Raw genomic sequence first — 26,912 nt, forward strand, 5'->3', positions numbered from 1 at the left:
GGATGCTTGTCAAATAAAACCCCAAATAGCTTCTATCCCGGTTATCATCCTTGTTAGAGCCAGACCTTCCCCCACCAACATTAACCAGGACCTCCAGGCTCTGTTAGACGGTGATCACATTGGGAGAGGGAAAGTCGGAGTTGCAGGGCCTCCACTAACATTTTCAGCGGTTGGCGCTACCCAATTTTGGTTTCATCTCAACTGCGCTGTTCCAGATGGGTCGGTAGCAAACATACCATAGTAAGCTCCTCGGTTTGAGATTCCCTGGTTTAGCTTGTTACTACACGTGTGCGTGCCTTATTGCGTCAAGAGGAAGGGTTCCTGTCCCGTTGGAGGAGCCTGCCGGTGGTGGCATATGAAGCCAGACATCAATAAGGCTGGTTTCGTTGTCTTGAGGTTACTTGACTTGAGAGCTGCATGTACTTTGATGAGCGATGCACGGTGCCTGCCTCAGCTCACAGCTTGCGCGTTGGTTATCTGTTCCTGATGAGCTTAGGTAAGGTACCTTGCTTGAAGTCAGGAACCTTGTCTTGTACCTTGCACAGCACCCCAGTAAGGGAAAATACATGTGCCGCTGCTTCCGGGTTGGTCGCTGGGCACCGGATTGACGATTCAAGAGTGGAGCAACGGCCTCACGTGATGTGGCTGGTGTTACCAAATTCTGCGCCGGACCAATCCCTGCCCAATCCCAGCCCCGTCATTTTGCGTCCACTGGCACGGCGTCGAGAGAAGACCACCACACCTTGACTCCCCCCTCCTGCTCATTTCCTCCATCTCCCTCATCGCTGCTCATCGCGCTCTTGCTGCTATCGCTATCGCTGTAAGCTACCCTTCAGCCTTTCGCGATCGATACGAATTGCTTCATGTCGCCGCGCCTCACAGTCTGCGCGTGCTAGACTTTGCTCCGACCGCTACACCTCCAACGCGACCCGAATCTCCACAACAACGCGTCCCCTTGTTTACCAGAACACTCCGCAACCACCCCTCCAACCCCGGCGCGCGTCGCTGCCTATATACCTCAAGAGCTGTAGCCTTTGCTTCTTGCTCCTCGTGTCTATACCCTCGCATCACGTCCTTCCACCGCCGCCATGTTCTATTCGGAGACTCTCCTCCAAAAGAGCGGGCCGCTGGCCCGCGTTTGGCTGTCGGCCAACATCGAGCGCAAGCTCTCCAAGACGCACATCTTGCAGTCCAACTTGCCGGACAGTGTAGAGGCCATCATCACACCAGGCCAGGCCCCGATGGCCCTTCGACTAAGCGGCCAGTTGCTTCTTGGTGTCGTCAGAATTTATAATCGCAAAGCCCGGTACCTGTTGGAGGATTGTAATGAGGCTTCGATGAAGATTAAGATGGTGCGCTTACTTCCTCCTCGATATGTGTTTTAAGCGCGTTGCTAACTTACCAGGCCTTCCGCTCAAGTGACAATCACGACATGGCTGTTGCCAATCTTTACGTCAACAACCGCGAAGCACTACTGCTGCCTGACAAGATCACTCCCCTCGACAATCTTGATCTTCCTCCTCCGCCCGATGCCGCCTGGCTCCTGTCGCAGATGGACGATGTCACTGCCACGCCGGTAGGCCGCAAAGGTCGCGTTAGCAACCGTGATATCAACTTGCAAGAGGACTTCAACAACAGCCAGTTCTTGAACCAGATGGACACCCTCGATGACGAACTCGAGCTGGCACCTATGGAAGACCTCGATCTTGAACTCGACTTTGGCATGGACATTGATGAGCGCCCCACCCGTATGGACACGACTATCGAAATGGGAAGAGATGCGCCCCTAGCCCGTTCAGTTGAAGATGACATGTTCAGCGAGCTTGATATAATGCCACGAAACAAGGATCAGACCGAACGTGAACCCTCATTGGGACTGAGCCTTGACTTTGGCGATGACAACGTTCGCATCGCTGACGAAGAGGGAGACATTCAAATGGGCGACGACAACGAGTTCCAGTTTCCTGTTGCCGACCAATCCGTTATCCCTGGTCTCTCCGGAGGTCCCCTTGATATGCCACGCGCACGCATTTCCGAATCGCCGCTGTCAGAGATCGACCCGGAGTTCGCAAGAGAGGTCGAGGAGGAATATTCCCGTATTCAGCACACGGACCTCTACGAGCCAGATGAGGACGAGGATCACACCATCGTTCGCCATCCTCAGCGAGCGAAGAAGAGGAAGATTCTTCTGCCGGATGAGCAGACAATGCTCTCAAGCAATCACATCAAGGACCAACAAGCCAACCATGCCAACATCCTCAGAGCTCAGTCATTTTTGCCTAGAGATCCGTTTGTTCTGGCCCTGATGGAGATGCAAAAGAGTGGCGGCTTTGTTTCCAACATCATGCTTGAGGGTCGGGGTATTAACTGGGCCCCTGAGCTGAGAGGCATGCTTTCTCTCGAAGCCGTCAGCCGGTCCAGCGAGTTGAAGAGGAAGCGGGATAGTGGCATTGCTGATGTCGAGAGTGATCATGGTGCCACATCCAAGTCGCCTCGTCTCAATGTGGACGAGGAGGATGCTTTTGCCATTGAAGATGCCGGTTTGGGCAACCAGAGTGTTGCACCCGACGGCACTATTCTCGAGATCCCTGCTGATGAAGAGGGCATTGCTTTCGGAGGAGACGACGACACCGCCAGACCAATCTCACGCGAGGGAAGCCCGATGCCCAACTTTGATGAGACAACAGCTCCTGCTGTTCACCCCGAAGACAGCGGCCCTGTCTCTCTTGGTACCAAGCATGCCGTACATGTACTGAGAGATATCTTTGGCCCTGACGCTGAGCACGACGCCGACAAGCGCAAGAAGACTGCTGTGGTCTTCCAAGACCTGCTCCCAGAGAAGAGAACGACAAAGGCCGATGCCACAAAGATGTTTTTCGAATGTCTCGTTCTGGCAACGAAGGACGCCATCAAGGTTGAGCAAGGCGAAACCCTCGGCGCTCCCATCAGAGTACGCGCGAAACGCGGTCTCTGGGGTGCCTGGGCCGAACGCGAGGCAGGTGGTGAGATCGCGGAGGAGGAGGAAGCCAACCAGCCCGAGCCGGCAGCAGTCAGCGCACCGGCCGTCGCTGTGGAGGCATAAATGCCAGTCGCTTGTTTTGACGAAGATTATCCGATTGATGCATAGCTATTGGAGGCTTGGCATGTAAAGTAACCGTTCTTTCTCTCTGTTGAACTAAGTTGGGGGGCGGTCATGGATATGGCACCCGGCCAAGTGGCGTTTGGAGTAAGGCTGGAGTGATACCAGATGCTGTTGCGGCCTGGGAGGGTTGGAAAAGCATGATTTGGGTACCAGAGCCGCATCTTCGTTGTTGGGGGGCTTAATGTCGTTTTTCTGGCTTTTTCCCGGGGTGCTAGTATAGCTGTTTTGTTTTGAGGCTGCGGGCCTGTAAGGATACCTCAGTACCTACTTAGCTTTTCTTCATTTTCAATGAAGCTAGACATTTCCTTGCAAAGTGCCAGTCCGCGTATGATTAGTGACACGTCGCGCAACTACTCCGCCACTAGTTCTCGAGGACGTAGATTGAGCAACTTGCTTCCCTGCTGTAGAGAAGGTTCCGTTGCAGATTAGTTGGTGAAACATGACTACAATACTGGGCAAGTCTTGCCTCGCATTGTAACCTCGGGTTACTCACCGTCTTGTTCGACTTGGATTCTCGCTCCGATGGTTGGCTGGCTTGACTTACTACTTGCTATGGGGAGTGGAGTATATAGTGAGTTGACAAAGGCTTGAGTTTAGAGCGAGAGCCTGATATTAAAGAGTCAAACAAAGTTAGATGGGTTTCTTGGTGTATCCAGCTGTTTCAACATTCTTTTCCTCAGTCGAGCGACATCTACCGCAGGGGCTTCTTAACACTTGCATCATATCATGCAAGTACCGGAAAGGAATTCCTGAGGGGTCACTGTTCAATATTAGTTGTTGACCAGCATAGTATTTGAGTCCAGCCTGAGGTCGCTCGCTAGAGGCAGGTATTGTCTCCGATTTAGTTTCTACTTTGCATCGAGGACTTCGAATGCAACCGAGGGCTATTTTGTTTTCATAACGTCTTCTCACATGACGTTCGTTACGAATCCATAGCGTATAAAGCTCCTGCCGTTGTTAATTGTAGTACTTTACCTTCAACATTGATTGAACACTTCATACGAGTGCAGCTGTATCCTACTTGAGTTGTTTTGTTTTAAATAAGTCCGTACCTGTAGATAAACCTAAAAGTTCTCTCGATCAATACTTTTCAGGACAATATTTGCTGACAAAAGATTGCGTTCGAAAGGCGACCATACTTGTGACAGTTATTTTCCTTGACTAATCCTCAATCATATACGTAAATTTCTTATCCTTCGCATGATCCCAACGCAAACAAGTCTTATTCTTGAATCAACGACTATCCCTATAGCCCAATAGAAGTGTATAAGTATACTGGTGTTGGACACAATACACGATTGTTGGTAAACTAGCTCCAGTCTGTATAATGATGCCAGACTCCTATCTTCATAAATGTTCTAACCAAAACATCTACGCTGTCGTGACGTCAAGCCTCAACCCACTCGGCGCGACGTTTATAGCGCTGTTCCCAGCCGAACCACCAAGCCTTTGTGGTCCTAACTCTGCACCAGAACTGATAGAACTTTGAGTTGGCTGAGTCCTTCGGTCATGCCTATGTCTGAGGCGTTGCATATAATGATCCAAACCCTTGAACGGTGGCTTGTGGAAAGCCTCTTGTATATTTTCTAACGACCGGCCGCGGGTCTCCGGCATATAAGCTGCGAGGACGACGGTAGTCCCAAACGACAGACCGCCGAACAAGAAGTATGCTCCAAAGGCAGACTTGTCAAGGAGGATTGGGGTGATCATAGCAACAAGCCAGTTGGTAAACTAACCCCATTCTGTCAGGTGCTGCTCAACATTGTTTAAGGAGGTAGAGGGCTTACAAAGCTTAATCCGGTAGCGAGACAGTTCGCCGCGGCACGGGTGTTACCCGGCTGAATCTCACTCGCATATATCTTGCCAACAATACCCCAGGTAGCGCAGTAAGTGAGCCCAAATGTGAAGACAGAAACGATGACAACCCATCGGGCAGCACCGTATGAGTGGACGACACCTGCAGCGTAGAGTATGCCCATGAGAAACATGCAAACAGAGAGGCCGACGCCTCCGGTGATGACTGCAGTCCGTCGCCCCCATTTGTCGGCAAACAGGAATGCCGGGATGGAGATGGCCAGCATCAAGATGGCGGACAACCCTGAGGCCAAGAAGGCAGCGGTCTCTCCCGGAAGTCCGGCTCGCGAGAAGAGTATCGGTGCGTACTGTAGGGACGCGTTAGGAAGGGTTCCACGACGTTATTTAGTCACAAGACTTACATAGATCACACCATCGATGCCAGATAACTGAACCATGCCGAGCACAAAAAGTGCCAAGATTGTTCTCGCGCGGTATCCCCTTCTGAATAACAATATGAAACTTTGCCATGGCGAAAGACTGAGGCTCTGCTCTGATTGTGATGCGGCGAGGAAGTCCCTCTCAGCCTCTGCCGTAGAAAACTCAAGTCGCCCAAGGGCACGCATAGCCTCCGCCCGCTTCCCATGGAGCAGCAACCACCTCGGCGACTCTGGCAGAATCAAACAAGTCAACCCAAAAGACAGAGCGCAGACACCTTGGACAATATATGGCAGCCGCCATGCCAGGCTAGAGTCGATTCCAACAGTGCCGTAGCACACAAAGTAGCCAATACACACCCCTGCGGTTGCCATGAACTGGGGAAGACCTGCCAGTGCCCCTCGCGATTTTGCTGGGGCGATCTCGCAAATGTAGACGCTCATATTGCCCAGGTAAACGCCTTCTCCAAGACCCGCCACAGCCCTGCCGAAGAGGAATTGAGGCAAGGTGCTGGCCGTGCCCTGAAGCAGGACCCCGATGCCGAACAGAACGGCACCAGCGAGATTGATCTTCAACCGCCCAAACTTGTCGGCAAGGTGGCCGGTAAAGACAGACGGGACACCGCCCGTTAGCATGATAAGTGACACGGTGAAACCGACAAGGAATGGGCTCAGCGATCCGACCGACTTCTTGAACTGGGGCATGGCCATTATGGCCCCGATGGATCCAGTATCAAGGCCGTTTGCAAGCCCCCCGAGGGACATGGAGACGGCGGCAATGACATATTTCGGGACGTATTTAGGAGTCATGGTTGGTGATGGAAGTCAAAATTGTTGTTCCGCAAAGCATTCAGCAACAGAATAGTTCTTACTGTTTGCCAAAGCGCTCATATAAGTAAGTTGCGTTCGCAATGATTTATGGGCAGATGCCATTCTCCTGGATCTCCCAAATCGACACCATCCATGACGGCCAAGCTGCATGAACCAATACCAGTCAGAGATAACCTCGATGATCTTCTTCGGATTATGACGTTTTCAATTGCGTATTGCGGGCGGCCGACGCCTGCGGATAACCAAAGGCCCTTTCGGCACTTGAACTGGTGGTCAGAAATCCCGTCATTGGTGTGTTTGTCACTGCTGTTTGGGCCAGCTGGGGCCTTGAGCTAAACTATCAGTCCATATCAGTCAATTGGCTGACTGGGCCCAGTCCATCAGAGCTACAACATCTGCTAGAGCGTTGACGAGTTTCACTGAGCGAGAAAACATATGACACTTATCTGTTAAAACAAGCAGGGTAGTAACTATCTTGAAGCGCTCAGTTTGTCCACAGAAACGGCGCTGTTTAAATGTTTTTGTTAAGGGTCGGAAAGTACTCCGTACTGTTATAAATTGCGTGTTAGCTAATGATTACCCCACGCAATGCAATGCGGTCCAGGGCGATGGTACGTCAGCAGGGAGTCGGCCCCTGTGCACAGACCAGTAGCACGATAACGATAAGGTGGGCCAACATTTGTTACTTCCTGAACTGGACACGGGACAAACTATCCTCAGCCTCAAGTCGACCTGAAGACCTCGTGATACCCTTCCTATTGTAGTAAACCGTGCCTTTTCTTGGCACGAAGCTTCTCCGAAATCTAGTCATTCATTTGGTCTCGTCTCGGCTCTCGAGAGCCCCTTATTTCCTTTCCCTTCTTTTCCTTTTCTCGATGCCTCATTTCCTCTCCTCCAACGACCATGGATGGTGACCCGAAGGTCGAGTCGCAGCTCGACTCGTTCAGCTTGATCTTTCCCCTTCCCTACCGCATAGGGTTCATCATTACGCTGGGTAGGCTCATAGGCAACTGTTAATCAGAACGTTTTGCTAAAAAAAAAACATAGCTGTTTGGGGTTGGGGCGTCAACCTGCACTACCTTCACAAATCCAAGATCGATGTACCGTCTCTGATTCGATATCCCTCTCGATCATCCCCGACACAGCCGGCGCATCATCTCTCGACATACCGTCTTGCGACCGTTCTTTCTACCGTTTTCTTCCTCTCGATATCTACATTCTGGGTCTTGACGCGCCGAACACCCTCTTCTGTCATCGAATATGACTGGCTGCCGATGACCTACTTGGTTGCCCTGGGGGCTGTGTTCTTCGTTCCGATTCGCAACTTCTCGCATGGCGGACGCTCACGATTCCTTGCTACTTTGCGGCGCGTGAGCATCGGTGGTCTGGCAGAGGCCAAGGATGGCAAGTTTGGAGACATCCTACTTGCCGATGTGTTGACGAGCTACTCCAAAATCCTGGGGGATCTATACGTCATACTTTGCATGTTCTTCACGCCCTCCGGCTCCTCAACGGCGCGGCCAGATCGGAATTGTGGCGGAACAGTGGTAGTACCGCTCATAATGGCCATACCGTTTGCGATTCGATTTCGGCAGTGTCTGATTGAATACCTACGGGTCCAAAGAGCGCCGTACAAGGAGTCAGTCGGTTGGGGTGGGCAGCACCTGGCCAACGCCACCAAATACGCAACGGCCTTCCCGGTTATCATTCTTGGTGCATTGGGGCGAGGCGTTCCAGATGATCAAAAGGTGCCCGGATTGAACAGGGCGTGGTTTGTGGCAGTGCTGGTAAACTCCTTTTACTCTTGGTACTGGGACGTCGCCAAGGATTGGGATTTGACTCTATTTTCATCGGCGCGTGAGCGCAACAACCCAGAGCACCCATTCGGTCTTCGTCGACGGCTTGTTTTCCAACAGCCCGTCATCTACTACGGTGTCATCGCAATGGACCTGTTGCTTCGGTGCACGTGGGCGATCAAACTGAGTGCGCATCTTGACAAGTTCACCGACTTTGAGAGCTCCATTTTCTTACTGCAATCCCTCGAGGTATTCCGTCGATGGGTCTGGATCTTTTTCCGCATCGAAACGGAGTGGATCAGGAATAACACGACGGGACTGGGGGTTGATGATATCTTGCTGGGAGACTACCAAGGCAAGTATGATTCTGACGATGACTAGGGGTTGGGCAAGCCTCCTTGATGAGATAGATACTGTAATGTATGTGTGCGATTAGGAATTTCTGGAGTTATTTTTCTAGACGGGAGCGGACAAATCGGCGATCTGATAAGGGTCTAGGGACCTAGGCTCATCTCCATAGGTTTTTATGCTTCCATTCTACCAAGTTACTATCGTGTAGACTTCTAGTTATGTGGTTTACTTAAATGCTTTGGGGTAAATTTCCCTTTCTGCCGTCCACCGGTATGCCATTCGACAGCTTTAAAGACGAACCGGCGGAACTATGCATTCCGTCCGCTCTTCATCATGCTGAAATCACACAACATCCACGATAGCCACGATCGCTCTGCAATGTTCGATTCTTCTAGTATATCCAGACAGAATCTGCCGTAATTTCTTCTCGCCCTACCATCGCCTTCGTATTGGCAACCGACCCCGTCGTCTATCGGTCGTGGGAAGGAGCCATTTCTTAGTATCCAAGACTTTGGTGGTTGACCGTCCGGCTATAGGAGGTCGACATCCGGTTCCAAACGCCGATACCATCTATATTTCCGGAATAATTCGAGGTGATATAAGTTGCTGCAGGCCCTGAGTCTGTCAGTGTTTGGTGCTTATATATCGGAACTGTCACTGACGCCGAATAGCAGCGACACATATGATGATAACCTTCCTGGCCGGCATGCTTAATTTCCCGCGTTCCCTGCTCCGTCAAGCGTATTCTTGTGTTGGTTTAGTTGACCCAATTCGGAAACACCCAGCTCTCATATGGTATCGCCTTAAGGTCACTACTCCGCTAACTGTGCTGTTTAACGCCATGATAAAGCCTCCACCTACTGGCTCATTGTTGAGGAAGATGATTTGGTAGTGAAACCAGCGGCTGAAGTGTATTTCAAGCGAGGCGACGGTGCGGTTTGCTGCGCCAAACTTCAAGTTCTTTGCCAGCATCACTCCCAATGTAGTCTACCAGGCGGGGCCCAAGGTGGCCCATCAGAAAGCAGAATATACGAATCCACCGCTGAGTGAAGTCAGGGCACGAGACATAATGGGCTGCAAACTGCGGTTTGCCGCGATCACGAACTCGAATATACAATGCCACGTGAGGCCACTGATTTGAGCAGTGCCCGAGAAAGCCAGAGTTGAAGCACTGGACGTAGACCTGAGCTGTCGCTGTCTAGTCCGCCGTTCGAAGTGTCCAGTGAGAGGAAGCCGGGGAAGCGACCCCTTGACTAGCTTGGATTCGCACGAGTAACCTGCCAGAGGCCCAAACGCTTATACGTGGGCTCGAAATGACATCGTCCTCGGATTTGGCAACATTTGCATCGATCATTGTAAACGAACCGAGACAGTGATCCATCTCGAAACAGGCTGGTCCAGCCTTCAAAGTCCGAGGTCCAGGTAGTCCTTCCGGTGATTCGTTGGCCCAGAATCGAGGCTCCTCACGCAGGTCGCTGCCTCAAGATGGCGCTCTTGGACAATTTGGCTGAACAGCCAACCAGAACTGAGCCTACGATTTAGAGAATGGCCCCGACGTCAGAATGGCTAACAGGCTCTTCGTGGCCTGCCGCCATTAGTGCACGAATAATTGCGCTGCTTCGTTCCGGCTCCTCAATTAGGCTTAGCCATCGCCCATCGAGCATTCAGAAATCAGATACGCCACACTACTGATAATACTGACCAAGAGTCTCGACTCCAGCATCAAGCATCATCTTTGTCCGTAATCGCTTTACTTATTGGGAAGAACGTGGGTCTTGGGGCGTGCGTGAGACTCTGGGACTAAAGCCAGTGGGCGAAGATACGTCTTCACCGAAATTAGATAGTACACCATTAAGGGGACCGCTCATTGAACGACCGGCGGCTTCAGCCAGCCCAGGCGTTTGAGCACTCTTGGGTCAAGGCCAACACGAGATATATTTGGGTAGCCTAGTAGGTCGGTGGTCACCATGTTATGAATGCTCTGCGACGTGGCGTTACTTGGTTATATCTCCAGCCCTCAACATGGAAGGCCTTGCATGAGCCCCTTAGTTCGAAGTCACAGTCGCCCGACCCCGCCGTCGTTGGACAGAGCAAGGTTGGTCCCCGGCTTGACCGGAAAGGGAATTTCACATGTGGCCAACACCGGGCCGCCAAAGTTTGCAGAACGAGGGGTCGCGATTCGTCTGGCCGTTTGCGGCGATGATGACGTGGGTCTGCTGGCGCGATCAAGTAATCATGTCTGACCTTGTGCCATACAGTACGCCGAATGCGTTCGCATGGCAGCCTTTCAAACGGCTCTTCTGAAGGTCCAACGGCTCAGTTTTAGTAATATTTTCACCCAATGCGTACTGATATGTTGAGACGATGCCTTCAAGTCAGGCTCGTGGGGCCAATCGATCGACCACGACTCAAACATGTCTCGGAGGGTCGACAGCAGATCCCCTCAAGGTTGCCGAAGTCTCGGCAAAAGCGGCGCATGGCAACAAAGGCGTCCCGGTTAACCATGGCAAAAACCATGACAAAAACCATGTTTTTTGACCCTCTCCTGATTGCATGGTTCGGTGGGTTCGGCGCTGGAGGGCGGAGTTGCCTGCTTCAACCAGCTCACCACCGAAGCTGTTTTACCGGGGATCGCCCCAGCTCGATGAATTTGACCTCTTAGTAAGGCTTCGAGCTCCAGGTGAAATGGCTAGTCAACTTTTACTCGTATACCCGCCGCGTCAGTGTGCAGTTATATGGAAGATCTTGGAAAAGAGACACTGCTGAGAAGTTTTTGGGAGGGACATCCGAGTTCACAGCCTCTCCTCGTGGTCCAAGTTGGTCTCTCCCTTAGCACTCGCTGCAGGTGTCATCTCGGAGCGGATCATTGAGATGATCTGGATTCGATACTTGTATGGTTTCTTCGAGCAAAGGATAAACGACAGACATTGCTCAATGCAAGGCGCAGTAGTTCCCCTGGCTTCTTTGCCAGAGTCCATGGCTCGCGGTTCCTATAAGTGTCTGTCCACCACAGTTGACAAAGCTGATATTGCCCGAGCCTTGAATATCGACCAAGGACTAGGGCCAGAGCCCCCAGACAACGCTTCAGCCCTGCTCGCTGGTGCCTCCACGAGTGCAATGGCTGACTAGGATCATGCTCCAGCCGTTCCGCGTCGATTCTGTGACAGGTGGATCGTCAAGATGGGAGGAGGCCCGGGGTGGCACAGCGAGAAAAAGTATCACAGCATCAGCCCTGTAGTCCCACGTGTGAGGGCACCAACTGCTGGATAAACATGGCTGACATCCATCCCACGAACAGCGAGAAATAAGTGGACAGACCAGGAGGTTGTTTGGAGTGTGGCCACCAAGCAACTTCATTGGACGGCATCTGCCTGGGACTGTCAGACTGTCAAACAATGACAAGCATGGCAGTATTCGACGAGGGTAGTCCGGCATCCATGCTGCTTTGTTTTGTCACGACCTAGATAATGGCTGGCAAACCCCCGTCGACAAAACCAACCACGTTGGAAACACCCTTCTCGCATATACCCCGCAGAAGAAGGATTGCACATCATCAGCACGGCAAGATTGTAGGCCGGAAGCCGACACCACCACACCTGACGAAGGCTGATAGACACGGCTTGGCTCGCGGCTGTCCTTTGTCAAGAGAGTCATTTACTCTGGGCTAGCCATTCCCGATCCAGTCTTCAACGCCAACAAAGGGCTTCGACTTGGATTCTAGAAGATCTTTTGGCCGCATTCGGTGTAAGTGTCTGGGCCATCAGCTTTGCCATTGAACCGGTGGCTACCAGCGATACGGGTCATATTGCACCAGACTCCCGGATTTCGTCCTAGACACCATTCTTGCTGCTCTTCCTCTCTCTTGCCGCACCGAACTCACGAATTGACCAATTTCTCGAAAATGTCAGCCAGCATGGAACCTCGAATCATACCCAGCCAGCTGCCGCCTGGTCTGGAGATTACGATTCCGCCGGGCCACGATTTGCCTCCTCAGCAACCGTCTGGCACTTATCGGAGGAAGCCGCTCCCGCCGCTGCCTCCTCTACGGCCGGGGTTTACTCGTCAACTCTCGGCCTACTCAGTTATGTCGGCTGTGTCGGATGAGTCAAAAACAACAATGAACTCCTCGCGGTCGAGGAGCAGGCCCAGGACCACGCCGTCGCCATCCCCATCAGCGCAGGAGACGAGCGACAGGTTGGAAACCGAAATCAGCACGATCCTCATCCAGCACACCCCGACGCCTGCGTCACGGCGGTCCTCAGTACACCGGAGCTGCTCGCCGCAGAGCCGTAAACCCGAACCAGAGATCAAGAAGCTGGCCAACAGACGCCTTTCTACCCCGGTATCGAGCCCACTCAGCGCCCACCGTTCTTCCGCCAAGATAAAACAAATCACCGGACTCGATATGGACTACAATGGTATCACGCCGCCTCGGACAGGGCGGCGACAATCCATATCAGAAAGGATAATGCCATCGACCCCAGTCAACGCCAGCAGCGGCCAAGACTCGGAAAAGACACCATCGGCATCCGAACCGCATGGGAAGCTAGACATAATTGACGACCACGATGACGAGTCGGACTTTGAAAGTGAATGGGACTTCAGCCCTAGCTCACGGAAGAATCGTTCATCGTGGATACCCGCATCTCCAGTGCCGCCCCGGGTGGAAATCTTGGACTTTGACGAATCGAGCCCCCGTCGCCGAGATTCAGAGATTGGCCCGCTGAGGTCGCCCGGTATGCACCACTTCGAGACGCTGCCTGCCCGACGAAACAACCACATGGAGGTCAGCTATGTGGGGGCCAAGGACCTCTATCACGCGACGGCGACATCAATTGCGAACTCGAGTCGGAGGTCGGCGCCAACGTCATCACGGACGAGTGCCGAATCGACGCAGGAATCCATCCTGCAGCCAAAGAACAGGCTGAGCTTTGCGGCCAAGGTGCTCCAGTCCGGCAGGAAGCGGCCGCCGATGGGCATCAACACGACGCCGCATTCGCCGTCCTCGCTAGGCCCCGGCACGGGCCCTAGCACAGGCAAGAATTCTCTGAGGTCAGGCCACCCGGACATGCACGCACACTCGATGGACGACGACCGGCTTCGGGTGAAGTACTCGGACGCATTGTCCCGGGTCTTCAGGCGGAGCGGCGAACACCGGAGGGTGGTGTCGGAGGGTACATCACCCGTCGAGCTGCCGCCAACGTCAGACCCTCGCAGCACCACCTCGGCGTCCGGGCCCGAATCGCCCGCGTCTGGACTGGGCAGAAAATCCAGCAGGCGTTCGATGCAGGGCCTGGCGGCGCAGGTCAAGAAGACGGCGAACTCGATAGGGCTCTCCAAGGACGATCGGCGGAGAAACAGTCTGAGGCATAGCATCCGGGTGATACCGGAGGGGACATCGCTCTAGTACGAGGGGGAGGGGGGGTAGGATGCGACGGCGTGCAATGTTTGGCGTCCTGTGAGGGACACACACTTGTCGCCTGTGTTTGGGATGGAGCGGTTGGTTTGGCTTTCTCCTCTTTGGGAGGGAGATTGGAATGGTGTCCTGTCTCGGCGTCTATCTGTTTAGCGTTGCATGCCGACCTGGCCGTCGATCTTGGAGAGGAGTCTAGATTATGGGATGTGCTAAGAGAGCGGAAGGCGTCTTTCTGGTTAGGGGGGGCGGGGTTTGCATGTCACGTATTGCCGTCAAGCCTGAGGAGAGTTATGAGCATCTTGGAAAGGCCAGCTGACTGGGTGGTTACTGAAGGAGGAAAAGTAGAGGGAACAGGGATGAATCCGTCGATGCAAACCCAAAGTCTGAATGCGCCCGAAACCGTGTGACGTGAACAGGTCTCGCCATCTCTCCAGCCCACACTGACAAGTGAAAGGGCGGGTAGGGGTCCCGCATTCCCCATGCAGAACCCGGCCCGGGCCAATCACAAGCCCAATCTTGACCAACCCCAACCACGCGGAACCTCCGTGCTCGCCGGGCCGCCGCCTGCCGAGCTACAGGCAAGGTGGAAAGTGGTCGGTTACCAACCGCAATGTACCATGTAGCCTCTCTCAGTGAGGTAGCTGCTGCCGACCCAATGAGCATCTAACGGGGGAAATGTGTCCTGGAACTGGTCCACGGCCATTGGTGGTTCGTTGAGATCTGGAACCGCAGCCTGCCGAGCCTCGGCGTGGTTGCGCCTATATCGGTGATGAGTGATAGGCTACTTACCCTTACCATGTCTGCCTATTCGTACGAAAAGGCAAGTCGGGACATGTAAATTAACCCCACCCCCGCAATTCGGCTTGGCCTTTTCCACGCTTCCCCAAGACATGTTCGCAGCAAAAGCAGCTTCTGGCTCTCCTACTTTCTCCAACCACACACATCCCCGAACCCGCAGGGCGTTGTCTATCCGCCCATCCTTCCATCATCCACCCCACGTCCGACCGCATCCCATCCGTGGCCTTACGGGCAGAACACGCACGCGCGCTCGAGCATCGAACCTCGCTTGCTCGTGCCGATTTTTGTCTTTGCCATCGTCCATTCTGGACCAGAGTTCCATCACACCCCACCCACCACCACACCCTCTTCTCCCCTCTCTTCCGCTCCCTGCTTTCAACTCCCAAGGCTCGGTATACTTGAGTTTGTACCGCAGTATCTACCTTCGCTGCCCTCCCCCCCCCCCCACCCCCGGTAGAAACATAGACCAAGAATGACCCAAGAGGCCGTGACGGACCCCTCGCCGGCCCCAGCCTCTCCCTTGTCCTTCTCCGAAGACGCAGGGGCAACGTCAACGCCCGTAACGACAGCAGCAACCACGGAGACGGCGTCGCCAGCCCTGCAACCGCAGCCCTCTGACCAGCTTTTGCAGCACCGGCAGCTGCAGCTAGACGAGGCTACGCCACCCACCGACCAGGAAGTCCACGAGATCACCACCCACCTCGCCGCAGCCGCCAAGGATCCGTCCGCCGCTACGGCTGCAGCATCGTCGTCGGCTGCCGCGCCCAACGGTGCCACTACCATCACCAACCCTCCTACAACTACCGCTAGCACCGAGAGGCACGACAACGACAGCAACGACAAACCCGAAGGAATTCTAATCCTCGACGACAACGAAGAGGTTACGAGCTACTGGGATGCAGAGGCCATGGCTCCGCTCAACGCTGTGTCTGCGGTTAGTAGTTCCCCTCGTGCCCCAGAGTCTTTGCAGCAGTAGCAGTAGTAGTTGGGGTAGATACAACCTCGACTCAGCCGTGCAGCTCTACCTCTCTCTTGCTTCTTACTCTCCCCCAGCCTATCACCACTTTTTGTACTATTTTCCCCAAATTGGCCATATTCTCACACCTCCCCCCTCTTTCCTGTGTATGCCATGTTTGGCACATATCATGTGCTGCGTTTACCCCCAAGAACTCACGGTTCGATGGCTCTCGTTCCTTTTCCCTCCTTCTCCTTCTTTCCCTCTCTCTTTCCCTTGCCTTTTGGCCTTTCCCGGTTCTTGAAATTTCCCGGCACATCACTTGAGACATCATGTATCTTTGCGCGAACAGGATGCTGATGCGCTCAAAGGCGGCCATCGCGCGGCTGCGCCGATACACCCCGCCAGCCTTCCCGCTCTGGGACCGAATGCCCGTCAGCCGCCGCGCGGCCGTGCTGATACTCTTGTACGCGGATCGGAGGGGCGACTTGCGTGTTGTCATCACAATGCGCGCGGCGAGCCTCCGGAGCTTCTCCGGGCACGCGGCGTTTCCCGGAGGAAAGGCGGATACGTTGCAAGAGACACCGTGTAAGTTGCAACCCCCCCTTTCCCTTCCAGTTAGACCCATCGAGGCGATGAGGCAGGACAGCCGCGAGAAGATTGCGTAAAGCTGACGGAGAATTGGGCGGCGGCAACAGACGAGATCGCCAGGAGAGAAGCATGGGAGGAGATAGGCCTCCCGATGGAGGACGCCCGCATCCCCAAGCCGTTCAAGATCGAACCGCTGTGCTACCTCCCCTACAACCTCGCGCGCACGGAGCTCGTGGTCCGCCCCTGCGTGGCCTTCCTCCACGCCGACGAGGAGCCCGACGAGCACCCCAGCCCCCTCGTCGAAGAGCGGATGATCCCGCGCCTGGACGCCAAGGAGGTCGCGGCCGTCTTCTCCGCGCCCTTCCACAACTTCCTCAAGGCCAAGGACGCGGAGCCGCACGACGGGCAGCGGAGGCTGCCGCCGGGCCACTGGTACGACGGCAACTGGATCAACTGGAAGGAACACCCCTGGCGGGTGCACAACTTCTACGTCCCCGTCGACAACCAGCGCGTCACGACGCCGGGCAACGCGATGGAGGTGGACCACCCGCAGAGCAACCTCGCGGAGAAGCTCGAGGAGGAGAAGGCGGCGCGGTTCAAGGTGTGGGGGCTCACGGCGCACATGCTCGTCGACGCGGCGCGCATCGCCTACGGCAAGGAGCCCGAGTTCGAGTGCAACACGCACTTTGGGGACGAGGAGATCATCCTGCAGGCCGAGAAGGAGGGGAGCCTGGTCGACAAGAAGAGGAAACGAGACGAGGCGGCGACGACGACGGACACAACGGACACGACCACAAAGCGGGCAGACGGCAGAGAGGAGAAGGCGGAGCCTGCAAAGATGTGAAGCCCCCCCCCCCCCCCTCGCGGCAAATGTCACGGCGTGTTGTTGGGTCGGATTGGCCCGCAAGCTTGGAGGACGAGGGCGTGAGAAAAGGGGAGGACCACTTGAAAACGCGAAGTGCCCCCCCTTTTTTTGTAGAATACACTATAGAGAGTCTACAGCTAGAGCAGCTGCAGCAGCCATGATGAATGAATCTTTGCTTTGCCATGATACTCCCCCCCCAAAGCCCCCCCTTCCTGGCGTGCCTTGCTTGCCCCGTCGCGGCTCCGGTCGGCTCGTGTGGCCAATGCTCTCGAACAACCAATGCCCGTGATGAAAAGATGCGCCTAGCAATGATCCAAAAGGGGAAGACAGCGAGACATGGAGAGAGCGAGAGAGAAAATAAAATAAACAATTGGCAGTGTTTCTAAGGGTATATCTAATGGTTCTTTGGCCTTGGGCGATTGCGCCCCCGGCCCCCCCTTGGCCGGAATCAATGACAGGCATTGTCCTTGGTCGACGAGGTCGAGCTGCCGAAGGCGACGTATCCCACGAATGCGCCGATCGCGACGGCAACCATGACCCAGCCGTTGTATGTCATGAAGACGAGCCTGTTCCGGTCAGCCCGTTTCCTCCTGCCGTGGCGGGTGTGTTTTCTGCTTCTATTTCTTCTTTTCTGTCGTCTGCTGCTGCTCGGCGCTTTCTGGGGCAACCCCACAAGCAAGTTCTTGTATGCGGGCACGCATGGAGACGACGGAGCAGGGGAGGGGAGGGGATTGGGACCGAGGGGGACTTACATGAGCATAAAGGCGTAGAAGTTTTGCGCGGCGTAGAGGGCGGCCTTGATGAGGTGGGCACTCCGGCTGGCCTCGGCCTGTTCTCGTCCTGTCCATAGGAAGGGGGTTGTCTCAGTAACGGTTGCAGCGGCGCCTCGAGAAAGACCAGACTCTTAGCTCATTGTGTGCCTATCAAGTTTGGGGAGGGTTTGGGGGTTGTATGCGCTCCGTGAAGTCCCCTCCACGACGATCGGGAAGAGGGGCGTTTGGGAGGGAGCGCAAGTGTACAAGAGGCAGCAGGCAGGATGAGACTAGGTGCGGAGGGGGGGGGGGGGAGGTTCATGTATGTGTGTGCGTGTATCCGCGACGCAGGAGGGACTTACTCGGGAGAGAGTCGACGCGCTTGTTCACAGACTGCTCGTAGCGGCGCGAGGCGGCGCGGAGCGCTTCGTAGCCTGCGGCCAGGGCGACGACGAGGAGGAGGGAGATGACGAGGCCGCTGGTGGAACGGACGTGCCATTGGCGGAAGACGATGCAGAGGTTCTTGGTATCCCAGGTGAAGAGCATCTAAACGGCCGAGACGGAGGGTTAGCCGGCTTCACTTGTTCGGCGAACGGGCCGCGAGAACGGAGGGCTGTGCATCCCCCCGTACGGAAAGCACCCGGAGCTTGCGTAGACGAGAGGATACGACGACGAGGAGAGCAGGTTTGTAGACATGTGGAAGGTGGAGGGGAAGGGGAGAGGTCCTCTGCGTACGTTCATGCTGCACCGGTCGCCCATGCCGCCGCCCATGCCGTGTCCTCCCATGTCGCCGTGGTCCATGGCCGAGTGGTCCATCTTCGAGTGGTCCATGTGGGAGTGATCCATTGTGCGTGATTCTACGTGGAAGGTCGAGGTATGGTGGTCGGGTTCGAGAACGGTGCGGCGGTGCAAGGTGTTCGATCGGTCGGATCCGGCGATGTCAAGGGATGAGTGTGGTGATGTTTGGTGGAAAGGGGAAAGGGTGCGGCCTGGGAGCTGTCGGTCGCTGAGAGATGCGGCACGGGGGGGTATGATAGCGGAGACAGGGTGCGATTTCGCGGGGGAAAAAAGGGTCCGATATAGCGGGAGCTAGGGAGATGGGCAAAATGGACCGGAGGGAAAAGGACAACCCCCAAAGACGCTGAAGGATGGGAATTTTCTAATAACGAATTGGCGAGATACGTACTGCGGGCTACGGTGACGAGTGGCGGACCCGTGGCTTTAGGAAACTCGCTCAAATTTGCGCAAGTCGAGACGGGATGTTCCCTATTCGTCTTTTCCATGTTCATCGTATCGGTGTAGGGACGTGGTCGACTGACGGCGTGACGAGTCGAGACAGACCTTTGGGGACAAGGTCATGGCCGGTGCGGATCCGGCCAAAAGGGCGCTGGAGGGCTCTGGTTTGGGCGAGCTACACCACTACTGCTGGGCTTGTCCTCGTGGACGTGGGCTGGATGCGGGAAAGGCTAGGGAGGAATGCAAGGCCAAGGGAAGGGAAGGGCCTAGAAGAGCACTGCAGCTGCAGCGGCCGTGGACTATGGCGTCGTTGACTCGTCCGAATTGGCTGAAGGAGGGAGGTCCCACCGCCCGGACCCCTTCGCTGTGTCCAGTCCGCTGGGGGTGCTGTATCCGTACCTACCTAGTGCAGTGCTGGACGGGTTCCATCATGTCAGCAGCAGCAACAGACCTGTGAGATCGACACACCGAGCCCCCAGTACGAAGCTCCTGCTGCGAGGCGGGAAAGTGGGCGAGACAAGACGGGTAGGGCGGAGCGGGGGGTTCTCAGACACGCCAGGCGTCACATGCGGCCTGCTTCCCACTCACCAGTGACATTCAGACGCTCCCATTGGGGGCTTCACCACCGGGTTGTGCCTCCTAGGCATGAAGGGGGTTGTTTCCGCTTGGAGGAGGGGGGCCATGGTGGCTCGCTTTCGGCCCCCCGAGTCCGCTACGGCTGGAATTTGCCCACGATTCAGCGACGAAGCTGCACTGGGCTGGCGAGAGGCAACAACGAGACGGCAGTCGTCGTCCGAGTCTGTACTGTAAGCGGGTCAGCAGCACTGGCGAGTGTAGCCAGTTGGCCCCGAGTCCAAGGCCGATGTGCCGTCCGGACGAGCACGGCTTTAGCGGACCAGAGGCTGATAAATGCAGAGCGCTCTGTACTCCGTGGGAGTCGTCAGATCTCCAAAGCCTAATTCCGCAACGCTGAATGCCATTCGCCACGTGAGAGAAATAGATAGAGAGGGGACCGGCTAGCTACGCAACCTCGGGCCTGACCTCACCCTTATCAGTCGACAGTTCTCGAGTTATCAATTCCGTGCCCCACGACTTTGAGAGTTACAAACCCATCGTTACTTACCCTTGCTCAACTGCAGAGGGAAAACTGCGCACGACTCAAGTGACTCACTCACTGCATAATTGTCGCGATGCTCTCGACCCCTGTCAACCTGCCCAAGTGGTAAGTCCCCGACCCCGGACAGAGTCATGTTGCGAGGTTGAGGCTATTCGCGCAACTGACGTCAACGCGACTCAAACTGACTTGGAACCCCTCAACAGGCTGGAGGAAAACTCGCACCTCCTCAAGCCCCCAATCAACAACTACTGCGTCTACAATGAAGACTTCACCGTCATGGTAGGAAACCAACCCCCGGTCTCATCGCCATCCCCCCCCCCCGCCAATCCCAATCTCATTCAACTTACAAACCGCTGACCCCCCCCGGCCTCGCAAAGATCGTCGGCGGCCCTAACGCCCGGACAGACTACCACATCAACCAGACCCCAGAGTGGTTCTACCAGTACAAGGGCGCCATGATGCTCAAGGTCGTCGACGACGGCGTCTTCAAGGACGTCATCATCCGCGAGGGCGACATGTTCCTGCTCCCGGGGAACACCCCGCACAACCCCGTGCGCTTCGCCAACACGGTTGGCGTCGTCCTCGAGCAGCGCCGCCCCGAGGGCTCGCTGGACCGCATGCGCTGGTACTGCGAGTCGTGCCGCGAGCCCGTCCACGAGGCCGCCTTCCACTGCACCGACCTCGGGACCCAGATCAAGGCCGCCGTCGAGGCCTTCAAGGCCGACGAGCAGGCGCGGACGTGTAAGAAGTGCGGCACCGTGGCCCAGGCGGCGCCGAGTCCCGGGTCCATCAAGGATCCCAACCTGGAGTGATTTGTCTTGCGCTTTACAGAGAGGCAAAACACCGAAGAAGAAATTAAAATCCGAAAAAAGGGCATGTCTATGATGATTTTTTATATGTAGTTGTGGGTATGTTGTAGGCGGGCAGACGGTCTAGACAATAAAAGTACATGTGTAATTCTCATGCTGAATCCAAGAGCTCTATCCCTTAGCCGGTAGTGAGACACTTGTCACGGCTTTTTTTCTTTTCTTCTTTTCGTGAGTCACTGGAGATAAAAAATCGCTCAAAACCCTCGATGAATAGCCAATTCGAGAGAGCACACACAAAGACCGCTTTACGTCTCAGCAAACTCGTACGAGCTGGGAGACTCCTCGACGGCAACCTCGATCTTGGCCTCGGCCAGCTCCTTGCCGCCGACGCGGAGGCCGGCGCTGATCACGTCACCGGGCACGGCCGGGCCGACACCGGCGGGGGTGCCGGTCAGGATGATGTCGCCGGCCTCGAGGGTCATGACCTTGGAGATGTCGCTCAGGATGCGGGGGATCTGGAACAGCATCAGGTTGGTCGAGGCGTCCTGCTTGGTCTCGTTGTTGACCTTGAGGAAGAGCTCGACGTCGTGGGGGTCGGGGATGGCCGACTTCTTGACGATGTCGCTCATGGGCAGGAAGGTGTCGAAGCCCTTGGCGATGTCCCAGGGAAGGCCCTTCTTCTTGGCCTCGTTCTGGGCGTTGCGGGCGGTCATGTCAATGGCGAGAGCGTAGGCTGTCGGGGGCGTCAGTAAAACAAGAGAACCGGGGGGACGGGAGCTGTGAGAGAGAGAAGTGAGCCGTACCCTCAATGGCGTCGATGGCGCCCTTGTAGTCGTCGGCCTTGAGGTCCTTGACCTGCTTGCCCAGGATGAGAGCGAGCTCGACCTCGTAGTGCATGTCGACGCCCTTGGGCCTCAGCACCGGGCCGGCCCCGGGCAGGAGGATGGAGGAGGTGGGCTTGAGGAAGAAGAAGGGCTGCTTGGGGCGGACATTGTTGAGCTCCTTGACGTGGTCGCTGCCGGTTGCTTGTTAGCCGTCTGCCGGTTCTTCATTGGGCATTGCATTGCCGCGTCGCCGCCAATTGACAAATCACTCACGCATAGTTGCGGCCGATGCACATAACCTTGCCGGCCCTCTTCAGCGAGGCGGCGGTAGCCATTGAGCGCCTGAAAACCATAGACATCTTGATGAATCTGTTCCGACCTCTGAGATGAAATTCTGCGTCAGCCTCGGGATGCTTTTATTTGAGCGCGTCGGTGGAGAGCGGGTTCGGGAACGAAGCCGAAGCGATGCCGGAGCAGCATCGGAGTCTCGGCTTGGGAGCGAAGTGAATATCCGGGGGAGCAGGCAGGACAGAGGGACTCACCAGTGCTTAGTCAGTTCTACAGTCTGGGAAGGTTACGTCGGGAGAGCTGCCGGCACTACGGAGCTGTGCCAATGTGGTTACTGCGGTAAGGCGATTTGGTGGATGGGTTGCGCCAACGGGGTGACGAGCAATGGGCAAGCTTGCATGAAGGAGGGGGAGCTCTCTCCGCCTTGGTTGGATGGGATATGATGGATACCTGACTACGGGAGCGGACAGGAGCCAATGCGCGCGAGATCTGGAACCGTCTGAAGCCTTTGGGGAAACACTTGCCGCCAGGGCCGGTCGGGGAAAGCAGAACGCCGCAGATTCCCTCCTAGGTGAGTGGTTAGTGAAGGCCACCGCCCACTGCAGCAGGCCTGCAACAGGCATTCCAGCGGTCACTCCAGTAAACACGGCCGACAGGGAAGGGCCTGGGGTTACGCATGGTGGCTGGAATGCCCGAGTGTGGGGGGGACAGAGGTGATGCTCACCCCGCTCCCTGAGGCTCCTCGGAGGACAGAGCACTGGATCCGATCCTGAAGACGTCCAATGAGGACACTTTTCTTTCGCACTCTGGCTTCTCTCTGCCTTGTGCCCGGGCGGGGTAGCATCATTATTGTTTGCCTTGTGCCCGCGAATCTCCATCCTCAGCGCCGTTCACCAATTGCCCACTGCGAGTGTGCATGTTAATCAGCAGGATTACGCTGTGGCTGCACTTTTCGCAACAGTAAAACATTTTGAGCACAGGCACCCACCGCTCCGGCATTCCTATTGTCGTCTCTCACCCTCCCTCCCTCTCTCTCCTCCTCTTCCTTGTGCATTTGTCGGGCATACTCAAAGAACCCAACTTCAAGACATCCCTGGTACCTGATTTTGAAAAAGTCTGAAATTCCCAGACTGGAATGACGGCGTCGGTGGGTTCGTCCTACCGGATCCACTCTTGGCTCGCTGCTAACTAACTAACTGCCAAAAGCAAATTATCCACTTCTTTCAACACCGCATTGTTCAAGGCCCAACCAACGACTCCTCTATTCCACGCACTACGCACGCGACCACCACCAAGGAGAACCCGCGCATATTCACATAACGGAGTCGCCATGGAGAGCCTCCAGCTGGCGCAGATGCTCGCCGACCTGAGCAGCCTTAACGCAACGGTGTGTATCCCGCAGCCCCGCCATCCTCGCCCCCGTCATCTCTTGCCCCCGTCGCATTCTCTCCGTTGCCCATGTAACTCTCCCGGGTTGCGCCGCCCCGGCGCGCCCTGGCAGTCACACGGGGAAGGGACCGGGAAGGAGGATCGACGTAAACTTTCAGAAAACCCAAGGACACGGGAAGCTGACGACTTCAATCTTTCCAACTTCAGGAACGCAGCGCAGCAGCCGCCCTCGTTACAGCGAACAAGGCCATCGAGACGGTCGAGAAGAGCGTCGCCAACCCCGCCGCCGGACTGCCCAAGCGGCCCACCGACGAACTCCGCCGCGCACACAGCTCGCAGACCTCGCGGCCGGGCACGGGCACAGCCTCCCCGGCCCGCGTCGACAAGTTTGGCCGTCGCATGATGATGAGCCCGCCCGTTATGTCTCGCTCCAACTCGGCCCAGGGTTCCATCCCGGGGACCCCCAAGAGGGATTCAGATGTACGGTCCCCCCTCGCCTTGCCGCATCAGCAGCAGCAGCAACAGCAACAACTTGGAACAGGACAGAGAGCTCACATTTTGGTTGCGGAACAGGCTGAAGATGATCTGGACAGGGCGTCGACGCTGATGGCGCTGTACGAAATCCGAGCAAAACTGAAGCAGCAGGACAACAGCAGCTTGATGAAGGCGAGGGAGAAGATTGCCAACCTCGCGGCGCGCCAGCAGCAGCAGACGGCCACGGGCAAGAAGGAACCCGAGAAGATCACGTCGCGGTTCACGTTCCCCAAGTGAGAGGGTGGCTTCGCAAGCACACGCATGGTTCCTTTACATCAGCGGCGGTACGGCGTTTTGGGGGGCTCGAACTCTTTTTTTCTTCTTTTTTCGACAGGGCCCGGCATGATGGACTTTAAAAATTACTACGAATCGGTGTTACGGGTCACGGAAGGTACTCAGTTGGATGCTGGGCAAACTACATTGGGGGAATTGTTTTTTTGGGCCAGTGCAACGGCCCCTCTGGGACATAATCTCCAGGGTCGGTTGGCTTTTGGTCCTCGTCTTTCATCCGGCTATCGAAAGGACTGGGGAAAACCATGGGGCGGTAGGGAAAAGTGCGAGGATCGCATCCGAGATAAGTGTCTCTTCAGCTGGCCGGATTCCACAGTGCTCGCTGAGGTCGTCTCTTCGATGCTGATCGGTACATGGTTTGTGTACTCATAGAGGATAGGAATTCTTCTAATACAATGAGGATTCGCTTAGGTGCCTCATTCTTACAAGGCAGACAGACACCCCAATGCTACATTCAATTGTCGATGTATGTACGGTTCTCCATGCTGTTGGTTCGAACCCGCTGGGCTGGCAGACATAAGCGCTGGAGTCCTTTGACGGGAGGACGACACGGCGAAGGCCGAACAACCAACCACCCAGCCCGGCGGTGCCCCAGGGAGCCACCGAACTGCCACCCATAGCGGCGGGAGTGTTTGAGACCATCCCAACGCCGCGGCACCTGACCCGACTACGAGATTGGACAGCAGATGCGCGAAGCAAGACGAGAAGAGTTGCGGCTACGTGTTGTCAATGATGGTTGTGGTTAGTGTAGTACGCAGGGCGCGATCAACCAGTTGGACGGGCCGCCGGGTCGAGTTGCTCTGTTGGAGGATATGGATATCCAAGCCGCCATGTTTCCTGGCTGTACACCGGGCTGCCCCCAAGACGAAAGCGCGTATCTGTCGGGTCAAGCTTTTGTGTATTTAATACCTCTTGGGGACTAGAGTGGCTGCAGAGCACGAGGCCTGCCAAGTTAGGGGTTGTTCAAGTTCATTGAACGGCCCTGCTGCGTGGTATAACATGGCTGGTTGGAGGGTACCTCACTACCACAGTATGCCTGGTTGCAGCAGGGTGGATCAGCGGCGCAGTGGGTCGTCGGCCCTTTAGGCAGAGTGGAGGGGGGGCGCATCAGCATCAGCGACAATGCCTTCCCAGCATTCCGGGACTCGCGGGTCGCCGGTTTTTAAGGTTGGTTTGGTAGTCACATTTCGTGCCAAACGGGCTGGGGGGCCACACACGAGAGAGTTTTGCGAGGCGCAGGCCAAAAAAGAACACGAACGAACCATTGTGGAGACGATGGGATGAGGGGCGAGACTTCAGATGGAAAGGCGCGGGAAAGGGCTTCGAGGTGACTTTTCAGGAAATCAAACAAACAGCCTAATTGGGGGGCGACACAAACGCTGGAGAGGCTATACGCTGCGCCGTCTGACGTGTGCATGGAAGTTTGGAATTCTTCGTCGGAGGGCCGGCCCCGGAATGTTGCCGCCGGTTACTTAAGGTCGTCCCGTCATCGACTGCCCGGAAACGGCAGACGAGAACCATGCAGCGGAGGCAGCCGGGGAGGGGGGAGGAGGACATCGCAGCTGTAAGGCGTGGCCAGAGTACCTAGAGCAGCGACAAAACGGGCGGCGATTACGGGATTAGTAAGTCGCATCCATCCTGGTCTGCTTGGCACATACCGGTACATTGGCGGGCAACTCTCTCGCAAGGTACGTTTTGTAATTATCCACGAGAAGCGAGAGAGAGAGTCACACACACTACCTCTTCGGACAGCGGTTTCAGTGGATTTCAGTGGGCGGGATGGTCACGCTACCGCGGCAGCGCCACGGCCGACGAGGAACCCTTGGGAAGACGGGCGAGGATGGGCACTGGATGGGGTACGGCCAAGCCTCGTTTGTGCCGGTGATGTCAGCCGCCCATAGTGGTGGCCACCCCGTCGGCCTGCGTTTTGGCCGTATTTTCTTGTCTCGCGATTCGCTCTCGCGAGGCAGCAGTGGTTGGGCGAGCTGTGAACACAGCCCACCACCCAGGCGATGCCGGACTCCCGTGGGAACTATTGTCGAGCCGGTTGGGATAGCTCAACCGGGCGCACTGGACCCTGAAGTACACACGAAGTAAACACATCTTACTCTGGTTTTGCTGGCCGCGTGTCTTGGAGTGGGCTGGCTGGGCAACTCGGTCTCGTAAATGGACGTGCTGGTGGTGCTGGCGCCGTGAAGGCATGAGGCCCAAGTACATCCAGCATAGGGCGGAGGCACGGAGAGGCGGTGGGGAGCCATTCGCCGAGTTGTCGGCGATGCTGCTGGCTGACGGTACTTTGGATCGGAAAAGGTGTGGGAGTCCCCCCGACGAATCTTCCAGTCTGAATGGGTCTGGGCAGAGGAGCCTGGAAGGGGGAGGCCACGCAATGGATTGGGGCCAAGTGACTTTGCCCAGCCTCCAAGACGTAGCTTTGTCTGGCGACGGTTTGCTTGGCTTTCTTCATGGACTGGGCGAATATAACTTGATCCCTCTTTTTCCCTGCCTCTCCCCTCCCCCCGACCGATTCCTTCTCTTCTGGAACCAACCTTGTACCTAATAAAATTCCTAGGGCCATACAACGCAAAAAAAACCTTTTATTTGATTAATTCTGGCGCCTGTAGCCAGCCCGCATCCCATCTCCCCATTTGCATCCCAAATAAGCTGCAACCTCCCACTTGCTACTTAGTACCCCAGGT

The 26,912-nt window shown here is 55.8% G+C and overlaps 9 protein-coding genes across 9 annotated transcripts; 6 read left to right on the forward strand and 3 right to left on the reverse strand.

Annotated features, from left to right (window-relative positions):
- Positions 1 to 1,088: 1,088 nt before the first annotated feature.
- Positions 1,089 to 3,082, forward strand: EsH8_I_000969 (kleisin alpha; the record flags this gene model as incomplete). The annotated part of the gene is made up of 2 exons (XM_083268382.1): positions 1,089 to 1,352; positions 1,406 to 3,082. 2 exons carry the CDS (start codon positions 1,089 to 1,091, stop codon positions 3,080 to 3,082), a joined length of 1,941 nt encoding a protein of 646 aa, XP_083118820.1.
- Positions 3,083 to 4,529: 1,447 nt separating this feature from the next.
- EsH8_I_000970 (uncharacterized protein) lies at positions 4,530 to 6,183 on the reverse strand (the record flags this gene model as incomplete). The annotated part of the gene is made up of 3 exons (XM_083268383.1): positions 4,530 to 4,643; positions 4,930 to 5,304; positions 5,359 to 6,183. The coding sequence occupies 3 exons, from the start codon at positions 6,181 to 6,183 to the stop codon at positions 4,530 to 4,532; spliced, it is 1,314 nt and encodes a 437-aa protein (XP_083118821.1).
- A 924-nt stretch (positions 6,184 to 7,107) lies between these two features.
- On the forward strand, positions 7,108 to 8,381 carry EsH8_I_000971 (EXS family-domain-containing protein; the record flags this gene model as incomplete). Its single annotated transcript, XM_083268384.1, has 2 exons — positions 7,108 to 7,198; positions 7,252 to 8,381. 2 exons carry the CDS (start codon positions 7,108 to 7,110, stop codon positions 8,379 to 8,381), a joined length of 1,221 nt encoding a protein of 406 aa, XP_083118822.1.
- Positions 8,382 to 12,252: 3,871 nt separating this feature from the next.
- On the forward strand, positions 12,253 to 13,758 carry EsH8_I_000972 (uncharacterized protein; the record flags this gene model as incomplete). Its single annotated transcript, XM_083268385.1, has 1 exon — positions 12,253 to 13,758. The coding sequence occupies one exon, from the start codon at positions 12,253 to 12,255 to the stop codon at positions 13,756 to 13,758; it is 1,506 nt and encodes a 501-aa protein (XP_083118823.1).
- A 1,279-nt stretch (positions 13,759 to 15,037) lies between these two features.
- Positions 15,038 to 16,955, forward strand: EsH8_I_000973 (8-oxo-dGTP diphosphatase; the record flags this gene model as incomplete). Its single annotated transcript, XM_083268386.1, has 3 exons — positions 15,038 to 15,499; positions 15,892 to 16,108; positions 16,219 to 16,955. The coding sequence occupies 3 exons, from the start codon at positions 15,038 to 15,040 to the stop codon at positions 16,953 to 16,955; spliced, it is 1,416 nt and encodes a 471-aa protein (XP_083118824.1).
- Positions 16,956 to 17,424: 469 nt separating this feature from the next.
- Positions 17,425 to 18,574, reverse strand: EsH8_I_000974 (low-affinity Cu transporter; the record flags this gene model as incomplete). Its single annotated transcript, XM_083268387.1, has 4 exons — positions 17,425 to 17,542; positions 17,729 to 17,861; positions 18,091 to 18,274; positions 18,464 to 18,574. The coding sequence occupies 4 exons, from the start codon at positions 18,572 to 18,574 to the stop codon at positions 17,425 to 17,427; spliced, it is 546 nt and encodes a 181-aa protein (XP_083118825.1).
- A 1,580-nt stretch (positions 18,575 to 20,154) lies between these two features.
- EsH8_I_000975 (3-hydroxyanthranilate 3,4-dioxygenase) lies at positions 20,155 to 20,893 on the forward strand (the record flags this gene model as incomplete). Its single annotated transcript, XM_083268388.1, has 3 exons — positions 20,155 to 20,186; positions 20,285 to 20,360; positions 20,459 to 20,893. 3 exons carry the CDS (start codon positions 20,155 to 20,157, stop codon positions 20,891 to 20,893), a joined length of 543 nt encoding a protein of 180 aa, XP_083118826.1.
- A 302-nt stretch (positions 20,894 to 21,195) lies between these two features.
- Positions 21,196 to 22,073, reverse strand: EsH8_I_000976 (fumarylacetoacetate hydrolase family protein; the record flags this gene model as incomplete). The annotated part of the gene is made up of 3 exons (XM_083268389.1): positions 21,196 to 21,623; positions 21,694 to 21,905; positions 21,988 to 22,073. 3 exons carry the CDS (start codon positions 22,071 to 22,073, stop codon positions 21,196 to 21,198), a joined length of 726 nt encoding a protein of 241 aa, XP_083118827.1.
- A 1,259-nt stretch (positions 22,074 to 23,332) lies between these two features.
- On the forward strand, positions 23,333 to 24,162 carry EsH8_I_000977 (uncharacterized protein; the record flags this gene model as incomplete). The annotated part of the gene is made up of 3 exons (XM_083268390.1): positions 23,333 to 23,389; positions 23,599 to 23,871; positions 23,965 to 24,162. 3 exons carry the CDS (start codon positions 23,333 to 23,335, stop codon positions 24,160 to 24,162), a joined length of 528 nt encoding a protein of 175 aa, XP_083118828.1.
- Positions 24,163 to 26,912: the final 2,750 nt, after the last annotated feature.

Source organism: Colletotrichum jinshuiense, chromosome 1 (genome assembly GCF_051148585.1).
Source record: "Colletotrichum jinshuiense chromosome 1, complete sequence".
In the NCBI taxonomy this organism is placed as follows: domain Eukaryota; kingdom Fungi; phylum Ascomycota; class Sordariomycetes; order Glomerellales; family Glomerellaceae; genus Colletotrichum; species Colletotrichum jinshuiense.